This window comes from Polyodon spathula, unplaced genomic scaffold, assembly GCF_017654505.1.
Source record: "Polyodon spathula isolate WHYD16114869_AA unplaced genomic scaffold, ASM1765450v1 scaffolds_3667, whole genome shotgun sequence".
Lineage (NCBI taxonomy): Eukaryota > Metazoa > Chordata > Actinopteri > Acipenseriformes > Polyodontidae > Polyodon > Polyodon spathula.
The window spans coordinates 1-11000 of record NW_024475126.1 but is presented as its reverse complement, the minus strand read 5'-3'; the positions used below and the strand labels follow the sequence as shown (position 1 = coordinate 11000).

General features: G+C 35.2%; 1 protein-coding gene across 1 annotated transcript; it reads right to left on the bottom strand.

The window, feature by feature from the left end:
* Positions 1 to 195: 195 nt before the first annotated feature.
* LOC121312141 (dedicator of cytokinesis protein 9-like) lies at positions 196 to 10486 on the bottom strand (the record flags this gene model as incomplete). Its single annotated transcript, XM_041244132.1, has 9 exons — positions 196 to 545; positions 1625 to 1835; positions 2692 to 2838; positions 4709 to 4744; positions 5230 to 5235; positions 5915 to 6028; positions 6162 to 6284; positions 10085 to 10191; positions 10429 to 10486. Coding segments are annotated over 9 exons (1152 nt in total), but the record flags the coding sequence as incomplete, so codon positions are not given.
* Between the last annotated feature and the right edge of the window lie 514 nt (positions 10487 to 11000).

Genomic DNA, 11000 nt, shown 5'->3' with positions numbered 1-11000 from the left:
TATACCCCTCCCCTGATCTGTGCCTTTCTACAACTTTTTGTTTTTTAATTAATTAGTTTTTTCACCCCCACATTTTTTCCCACATTGAAAGTGTTGAGTAGGTTGTGTAAATCAAAGGGGAAATAGAAAAAAAAAATCACATTTAAATGCATCAAGAATTCAGGTTGTAACACAACATACTGTGAAAATGTTAAAGGGGGGTGAATACTTCCTATAGTCACTGTATACCGGACCAGTACAAATAATAATTTTTCTTTCTTTGACAGAAATACATAAACCAGTCCTTAAACACCTAGATGGCCTAAATTGTTTGTATAGTAATTTCTCTTTTTTTACGGAGTTGAGAGTCCTTACCTGCACACTCACACTACCCTGGAGCTTCAGCTGTAGTTTGATCATGTCAACATCAGGGGAGGAACACAGCTGCCTCAGCTCTGCCACCTTCTTACTCATTTCATCAATAGCCACCTCAATGGGGTTCAGATCTGTGTGGTGCTGGTACATGACAGCTATCCTCTTCTTTACATATGGAAAACAATGCGTAGCTAGAATGGAATGAAAAAAATACAATTGTGAATGACTACCACACGAACAGTTAACTCTTAGAACTGCGTTATAGAACCAATATAAATGTTTTGTCCTTCAGATTTGATCCCACATAGGATCTAACAGGAAAATATTTTGGGGATCTTCATTAATAATTTCTTTTGTTGCTAAAACCTCTAAAAAAGTGGGTTTTGGTAAACGACCGAGCCAGAGTCTACACCACTGTTCTTTAATGAAGTGCACACAAACAATCCAGTGTTACAAACATACAAAGTACATAAAAACTTCCAGTTAAAATATGTCATTTCAAGTCAAAGATAAACCCAAGGACTAGTACAGGCCTTTGGTGTGAGCTTTTGTTTGTATATTATACACTGTATATTAGCACAATTAAAAAAATAAAAAAATAAGGATTGATAAAACATCTAGAACAGGGGTGTCCAATCCTGGTCCTGCATGGCTGGCGTTACTCCTGGCTTTTGTTCCAGCTGTGTCCTAAATTACTAAATTGGACCAATTATTGTTCTAATTAAGTAATTTAGGACACAGTTGGAACAAAAACCAGGCGGGACACCAGCCCTCCAGGACCAGGATTGGACATCCCTGATCTAGGAGGACAGCAACACATTTTATTCACCTTGACAATGTAATGATGAATGCACAAAAAGTATGACTAAATAACAGTACCCAGGTAAAAACAATAAAATACTCATTTTGCAAACACGGTATATGGCTTTAAATCAGCTACTGATGATAAAGTCTATTTTGATGGCTGTAAAACAATAAATCCACAACATTAGTGACATTTATCAAACAGTCTCAGGAATTTACCAGGTTAATTATTTATTTAAAAGCAGTATTATCACACCAAAAGAGTTACTAAAATACAGTCCAAAGGGTTTGATCGCATAATCTTGCTCAGCAGTTTCAAGCAGAAACATATTGCAGCAGCACTTTCTGAAGACCAATGGTTTTCAAGTGTGAAGCCGTCTATTGGATACAAGCAGTTTGTAACTGAATGTCCTCTTCATACTCATAATAAAGTAGATGGTACGATTCCTGTTAAAACAACACTTACTCGTTAGGATGGTCCTCCTTTTGCACTGCTCTTCCACGCCTCCTCGTTTCTTCCCCGATCCTGTGAAGGGCATCTCAAACACAAAACGCTGGATGTTGTGGCTCTTCTCGAAATCCGTTTTTCTGTCAACCAGCTCTTTCTCTTCAAGGAAAGGAGTCACGTGGGTGACTTGAATGTATGCAAATTTTGAATCCAAGTCCTTTGGGTTAACCTATTAAAAAAAAAAAACACACACACACACAACTTGGTTAAAGAAAAAGATAATGCATGAACCTCAACTAAAGCCAAGATATAAACTAATAAAGCCAAGACATTTTTATTTTTGACAGGCAAAAGTATTATTGCTAACATTTCTGGGTGCATGTTTTTATAATACAAAATATGCATGTTTCTGATTATTAGAAAATACAATATGTACCATCAACTAATGACTTCCTTCTATTAAGCAGTTGCTGTTGCTGTTGCCCCCTCCCATACCAGTGAATGCTGATGGGAGATTCTTAAAAGGTCAAGTCTTAAGCAAAAATATCTACTATTAGAAACTGGCAGAATAATAATAAAAAAGTCTGGAATAACTTGACAGGATCACTGACTAAACCAAAAACCTTTTTTATTGAATGGGAATTTCATGTGCTAGGCAAACTTACAATAAGAATACATGCTTAAAGATGTGTGCTCAAGTTTCACTTATAACTAGTTTAAGGCCATTTCCAGACCAGATGCTTAAAGACATAAAAGACAGCCTTACTAATATTTATTGCATAGCATAGAAACAAAGCAATTCCTGCTTAACTTTGTAACTTATGCACATGTAGAAATGGTCCTGTTTATAATTATAGATGCTGGGCAGAGCATGTGAAAATGAGTGTTATTGTTTGACTACACAGTTCTGAATAAAACTATGAAATAAATGGTAATGCAAAGCCCAATTTACATAAACACAGCAGTCGTATCACTTATGAATCCTGTTCCAGTTATCTTATGAACTTTGGATTTTGCTGGCACGTTCACAGACCTTACGCCCTTGTATTGCCCCACACTTAAAGGGAAGAGAACATTCCCCTTACCTTCCCAGAATCTTGAATTATTTTGACATTCTCTTGGCCAAACTTGTCTGAGTAGAGTTTAAGCAGTCTTTGGGAGATCTCAGACAGGGGTGTGAATTTGGGTTCTTTATAAATGTACTCCTTGCCGTCCTCATCCTCAAAGAATCCCTGCAAAATAAAAAGAATGGTGATCCCAGAAAATATATTATATTAATAATACAGCTTCAAAGACTAGAGATCTATCAATCATCCATTCCATTTGATTGCCACAATGTATGCTTCAAATACAGTGACTATAAATTAAACATGAAAAACAAAATGTATGGAACATAAATCATATATATATATATATATATATATATATATATATATATATATATATATATATATATATATATATATATATATATGTGATGGAGTGTACATTCCAGAGCAATCTTGGTCAGCCATGAGGCCGTGGCTGTAAGGAATGCACACTCCATCTGCGTAAAGGTTGTACTGATGGTTTCAAAGGAAACTAAAATAATAAAATGTGAAGACAACATAAACCAACTGTCTTAATTGTTTTATTGGTTAGTAATCCCCTGAACCTGGTGTTAGTTGGAAATCAGAGCCAGGTGCAGGGTATTTAAGAGGAGAGCGAGAGAAGAGACGTGACGGTGAGCGAACGGAGAACTCTAAAATTGAAAGGAGACTTTGTTTTTGAGGGTAAGCAGAATTAGCCTGCCCCTGTTTAGTTTAAAGAGAAAATAAAATATAAGTGTTTAGTTTAGTTTTTGTTTGTGTTCTGTTTGTTTTGTTTTCAAATAAAACCATGCTCCGGCGTGTTTCATTGCAAGAACGGCTTTTGTTTGGATTTGTTGAAATTATTTTACATAACACAACGTCTTTAACTCGGTGGACGACAGCGAATATAGGCAGTGATATATTATATAATATATCGCAATATATATATATATATATATATATATATATATATATATATATATATATATATATATATATATATATATATAATATAAAAATGTAATTAATTAAAATCCCGAAATGTTAGGGAATACAAATAAAGGGAAAAACCTGAAGACCTACAAGCAAATCACCTTTGCAGATAATGAACCACATACAGTATTTTGTGGATATACCCAATGGATTTTACATACGAAGGTCCTTCATGGTAAAAAAAGTGGTAACAGTTCAAAGTACAAATATTGACCTTGACTAGTGTGCATGACAGAGAGTATAGTCCTTGATGTATAGATTTATTTCCTTTTTTTACATGGTCATTCATTCATTACATTTAGAATACTTCCCATCCAATTGACCCTTGAACTGTTCTGGAAAGAAAATCCTGTGTAGGTTTCAAAACGTAAGATATCTGCAGATTTCATAATACAGATTGCAAGACAAAACATTCAATAAACAAAAACGCAAAATATTGTCCATGCAGATTTAAAACGTGAAACCTCAAGCTAGTAAATAGTTGAATTAACCGAAGCAGCCAAAATATAATATGAAACGATAACACAGACTTTTGGTTGAGTTTGATGGGTACACCTTGTTTAGCAATGTATGTGTTTTCATCAACCTTGCGTTGGCACCTAGGAACTATACTTACATTTTGTTAAATCTCTCTACAGCAAAATACTACAGGAGGAACTGTTAGCAGCATGGAATTACTTTTCTACTTCAGGAAAAAAAAATGATTAACATCCATTTCATGCATGTTCTGAAAATACCTGTCCAATTTGTTTAGCAAAGTCATCTTTATTTTTCCATTTTAAAGCTGGTTTAGATGAATGAATAATATGTTGCACTTATGTGAAACAATGTTGTGATCCAAGGTATTAAGGAAAAATAATATGTATGTTCCGGGTACAAAATAAAAACAAAAAAACAGTGCTGAAATGGATGAGCTACAGGGAGGTAATGGAACACAGGTGGGGTGTGGACTCTGACTACACTCACAGAATCACATCAAAACCATAAGCTTTAATGCAGTACGATTACTGCATTACTTGCTTTGCTAACATTCATTTACCTCCACATCTGTCTCACTGTCAGTAAACTGGTACTGCTACAGGGTTGTAAAACAATAAAGAACAAAACAAAAGTTATTTATAGTATTCTGGATGCAAGTACCTAAGCTAATTGTGTAAACTAAAATGTAAAAAGAACTAATAAGAAGACACATCATTGCACAATCACAAAATCTGCATTCAAAACAAAAAACAAAACAAATAGTTTTAATGCTTCAACATAACACCTGAACAGCAGCAACTCAAACCAGCAACAGATATTAATGAAGTCAAAGACATACAAATCTAAAAATGCACAGGAGAGAAGGGCAACAGTTTTACAGCACTTTTCAGCTACATGCATTGCTATTACTCATATAACAAGCTGCAGTACAAGTCAATGCAGCTGATGTGAACTTCAAAGCACTACACTATGGCTGAAAAAGAAAAAAAAAAGCAGTCTGGTCTAGAAGCAAAATAGCACACCAAAATAAAAGCATTCAAGCTGCTTCAGGTTTGTCAGCAGGGCCATTGCAGAACTTACCGCTGCCTTAAAGGAAGAAAAAAAAAAAAAAAAAAAAAAAAAGCAGAAAGTTTTATTACGATAGTTCAGAGGAAATGCATGATGGGGCTGACTGCTGAAAAAACCTGGGTCTCACTACATCATTTTTTAATTATATTCTCACAACACAACCAAATACAGAACTTAAATCTCTAAGTATCTCTTTGTAAATCTGTAAATACAGTATAATTGTAAATCTCGAAAAACTACTCACTTCTAAATCTTCTGTAGTCATCTTTGTATTACTTTAGTATAAATACATGTTAATTTGGATTCATATGTTGTTTTTTTCTGACTATGTGAACGAAAAGACACACATTTGCCCGTTTTCCCATTGGAAATAGTGATATTTTGAACTATCACTGTCCTGGTCACAAAAGCAAAGTTTGTGGGGAATAATAGCCATTTTCTATACTTTTGAGGCATAAGCAATTAGGAAATAACACTTACTACCCAGGAACAAAAATTGTGTTACATAGTGTAACCACAGGATATATAAATTGACATTTTTAACCAACCAGGGAAAACTGGTCAGTGATGGATTTTCTTGAACCTTCTGTGAAAAGTGGCATTGTAAGGTTCTTGTAGCAGCAAAAGAAACTGTTCAGTTCTCAGCCAAGCTATTTACAAAGTACTTCCACCCAACACTGTGTTCTTATTTACTCACCTGCCCAAAAAAGGCAACTCTGAAATATGTTCCCAAAAGCCTTTTCCCTGTGTGGGTAACCTCTGTCACTTTACTGTAAGCACGGTGCAGCGTGTCATACAAGTGGGCAAGTTTCTACGAGAAGAAAAAAATAACTAAAATTAACACCAACGCAATTCTAGGATCATGGTAATTGTGCTTCACCAAACATTACAACTGAAACTCTGACCTGTAATACATAAAAACATGAGTTTCTACAAGCCAGTACCTCAAAATCTCTGCGTTTCTCATAGATGGGGATGATGAGCTTGTAAATATCAGCTATTAGTTCATAGCGCTCAGCTTTCCACAGCCCATCTGCACACTGTTCCAGCAACTCCATCAGCACATCCTGTTCAAACAGAAAACCACCATTGATGAAGCACTAAAACACCAGGAACAGCAATCAAGTGCAATAGATGTAGCACTGCTTCAGCAGTTATGTTTGGTAGTTAAGTGTTTATGTTGAAACCCTTACATATTAAAAGCACAGGTTATATTGTGATTTTCCACATTGTTGCTTCTATGGAGGTCCCGTGAACCAGGATTTGAATGGTTTTGGCACCTGAGTACACCAGTATATCACAACAGTTTTTATCACACAAGCGTAGTAAGGATTGCCCAATATCACAGTGCAAAGAATGTATCTGTATTGCAGAAATGAAACGGACAATGTGCAGAATACACCAAAAAAAAACAAAAAACAAAAAAAAACACGTGTGTCCTCAGGTCGGCACAACTTTAGTTATGAACGGGCTAACCAATAGCAATATATTATCATGTGGAATGAATTGCAGGGGTGTTCAAGTTAAGAGTGCTTGCAGAGCTGTGAGGGGAGGCTGTGCCTGACCATGCCATGAAGACTAAAAATCAATAAGTGCCTTTCCTGCAATAATATCATAACATTTCAGTAACCCTGCTGCAATTTGGTATAGCCACACCACAGCATGTGGAATGTGCAGGGAAGACCAAAAAACCTACTCTTCATTTTGTATAGAATAGCCGGGCTGGTGTAATCATAAACAACAAGTCAATTCACTTACAGTAATAACTATGAATGATATAGTATATATATATATATATATATATATATATATATATAATATATATATATATATATATATATATATATATATATATATATATATATATATATATAATATATATATATATATATATATATATATATATATATATATATATATATATATATATATATATATATATATATATATATATACACACACACTTTCTAAATATGAAGTAAAGCTTAAACAAGAGTTTGCTGACCATTCATCTGCCTTGTCCATAGGACATATAGTTCTGCCTCCTATGGGATATTATAAAAACATTTATTACAGTTTTACCTCAGAAGTGTTGTGTTTGAAAGTGATTAAAACCTGTTCAAAGTTAAGATACTACTGCACTTCAGTCAACCCCAGCCCCACCCCAGGAAAACAACATGACCTTGAATAGCAATATAATCTATTAGCTTGTTGCAACAACATAGTTACATAAACTGACACATAATAGGAGTTACCATGACTAGGACTTCAAAATACACTAAAACAGTTCTTGCATTAAACTGAAGCACATACTTATTCACCAGTTAATAAAACTCACCATTGATAACCATTTCCCTTTTGTGTTGAGTTAATGCTGTGAAGATAATTTAAGATCTGCCTCATGTACTAACCTTGCAACCTCATTTTGTTTCCCTTACTAAAAGCACCTTTACAGGCACAATCACAACAAGGAGTTCTTGAAAGGGAACATAATTACACAGTGTAACTTAATAAAGGGTCACAGTTCCATAACTTGAATTAATGACTCCCTACAAGCTTGATTAGCCACACTGTGTAGGTATCAAGCTCAAAAGGTATTAAACTCATAGCAAAATCAGGACTGGATCAACCTGCTGAGTTTGAGTTTTAGGCTTTAACATCCCAGAACACTAATAAACACAGAACTTTACTCAAGCCATTAAAACATACAAGCTAATGGGGTTACTCTGGTTAATCAGACAAACTTGGCCCCTAATCAAAGTTGGCAGTTCTTCCATGCTCTTCATGTATGAACCTTGGTTTGCCATGTTTTTTGTGCTTTACGGTTCTTATCTTTGATTTCACTGTTTTATTACAATTTCTGTGCTTTTACCAGGGTAAACGTTCATAAGGATAAAGGTTGGAGATGAGCCTAAGAGCTGTGTTGAGGACACAGGGGTGTTCTAAACTAAATTTAAACAAGATTTAAACAAAGAAAAGGTACAGTTAACCCGTTAAATATACAGTTAAAAGCCCATTTAAAACAGTAAGTCTTTAAAGAAGTTTGAACTTCTAATATAATTTGGCAAGGCGTTCCAAAGTCTGGGTGCATAAACTGAAAAAGCCCCGTCACCCTGAGTGCACAGCATGGAGTTGAGGAAAATCAAACAAACTAGCCTCAAAGGAACGCAGGCTGTCAGCAGGTATATAGGGAGTGCCAGTTAGAGCTTTATAGGCTAGCAAGTTAACAAGCAACATATTGGAGCCTTCTAAGAGTATTACTAGGAAGGCCACAGAACAAAGCACTGCAGTAATCCCATGAACTAACCTTTCTGCACCCACTGATGATAGAAAAGGACGTAAACAGGCAATATTGTGGAGATGAAAAAAGGCTGCCCTAACAACACTGTGTACATGAGGTTCAGAGGTTAAGGAGGAATCCATAATAACACCCAAGTTCCTAATACTAGAACTGACTTTAATATCAGAACCATCTAATGACAGTGAGGAGAAAGTAACTCTGTGCAAACGATTCACAGATCCCAGTAGCAAAATTTCAGATTTGCCAGAATTTAACTGAAGGAAATGATCATGCATGCATCTTTTTATATCAGCAATACAGTCAAAATTAGTTTTAAAAGAAAAATAAACCTGGGTTACATCGGCATAAAAATTAAAACTTACAGCAAAACGTGACCTACAGGCAGCACATAAATATGAAATAGTACAGGGCCCAACACAGAGCCCTGTGGGACACCAGAAATAACTAATTCAGAATCAGACGTGAAAGTACCTAGAGAAACAGAGTGACACCTATTGGACAAATATACAAAAGAACACATTTGTTTAGATAAATCTGATATGTCACACCTATACCACATTCCTTTAAAGGCTTGCATGTAAAAATCAATGACATACGTTTCTACTAGAAGTCTTTCTAAATGTCCTCAGCCTGTCGGAGGATAACTAGGGAGGTCGGATAAGCACTTAGAAACCATTTCACTGCTTCTTTTCAAGGATGTACAGTGGATAACAGGTACCACAAAGACAGTTCAGTGTTGATTGTATAAACTAATCTACCGATAAAAATGTACTGAGGCAGCAAGTCAGTTATCAGAAAGAAGTTGCAGACATCACACATTCAACTTCTGCACTGGCATGTGTTGTTCATCAAACCTGAACTCTGAACAGCAGTTGATCCTCTTCACTATCAGAGTTTATATACTCTTTATTATTAAGAAACATTTATTAGAATCCTTCAGTGGTATGTGCTAAATGTAGACCCAAACAGTTATGTTTCTTTCAAGCAGTAGATTAAATGTTGCACATTTCATCATTTTATCTTCAAGTTAGTTACTATTTTGTGGGGAAAGATTAACAAGAATGGTTTTGGTCATAGTTAATTTGTGTTGAAAGAACGAGTCAAATCACCTATATTATTTATTTTTCTGCTTGCTTAAAGCGAAAGTGAAATCTGAACTTTTTCAGTGGGGAGTCCCCTCCCCCCGAATGTTCTTTATTTATTAAGCACCATATACATGGTCTTACCCTAGCAACTCCTGTAGAACTGAAGACCAAGTTGTTATGCTATCATTACTTTTTCCAAACATTTTCTACCACTAGCCTGCTCTTTACAGATTTACTTTTTATAGAAAAATCAAGAAAGAAATTGGGTAAGTATCTTTTCAAACCTGACCTATTGTAATGTGCAGCCTAACCCTTATTGTGGATGAAATCTGTGAATGACAGGACAGAACTGAGGCAGCACAAAGCCCAAGGCAGTCCACATTTGAAACAGAACTTGAAAGGGAAGTCTGTAAGGTTCAAATAAAGTTGAACCAGTTTACAATTGTACATCCTGTACTGTAGTCTACCTATCACATCCTACCTCATTGAAATGAACATCCTGCATGCCGACATCCTCCATCATAGATACTTCTTCATCAATGTTGGGGGTGATCACTCGAAAGGCTGAGCAGCCCTGTTTAAACATGCCTGAGCAATGACAAAAGAGTATGGTTAATGCTCTACTAGATATCAAAAGATCCAGTGTGTGGCCCCAGGGAATAACTGGTATAAAATGACAGCTAAATTATATTTAGCTTGAAAAGGTCAAATGTTTTCTACAGACTACCGCAAACAGATAAGTTTATATATATATATATATATATATATATATATATATATATATATATATATATAAACTTAATACTGAGATTTTAAAACACTTACCTTTTCTTCTAAGGTACTCAGCTACAAGTGCCGCCACATGTACATAACACATAGCTGCCTAAAAAATAACAAAAAACACAAATGTGAAATAAGACATTAACTGGTCAGTAAGCAAGCCATTGTTGCACAATGTTTGCACTAAAAGGGCAACTGTGTTTGAAACAAGGGGGCATCTATTCAATGGCTTTCTTCAGTCTTTAAATTAACATTTTTTTCAAAATAAGGAACATTTGTTTCTCTATGAATGATCACCTTTTAAAAAAAACAAGAGGAAAAGTAGCTACAGCTAATAAAATAGTTACACAATTGTTCTTCACTACACATTCATTTATTACATGTGACAAATGTTCAGTTTTGAAAGAAACACATGTTTTATCAAACATGTATTTTCATTTTAAAATATGAAATCTGGTACTAAACTAAATTAAATAAATCACTGTCTTGCACACCCTGCGTCATTTCACCTGGACAGAGAAATTGTCCCGACACCTTCACAGCCTCCTGTCAATAACCAATCAACTGTTTCCCCTATTTACTGACGTGCTTTCAGGCAGTAAAATGTAGTTAATGGA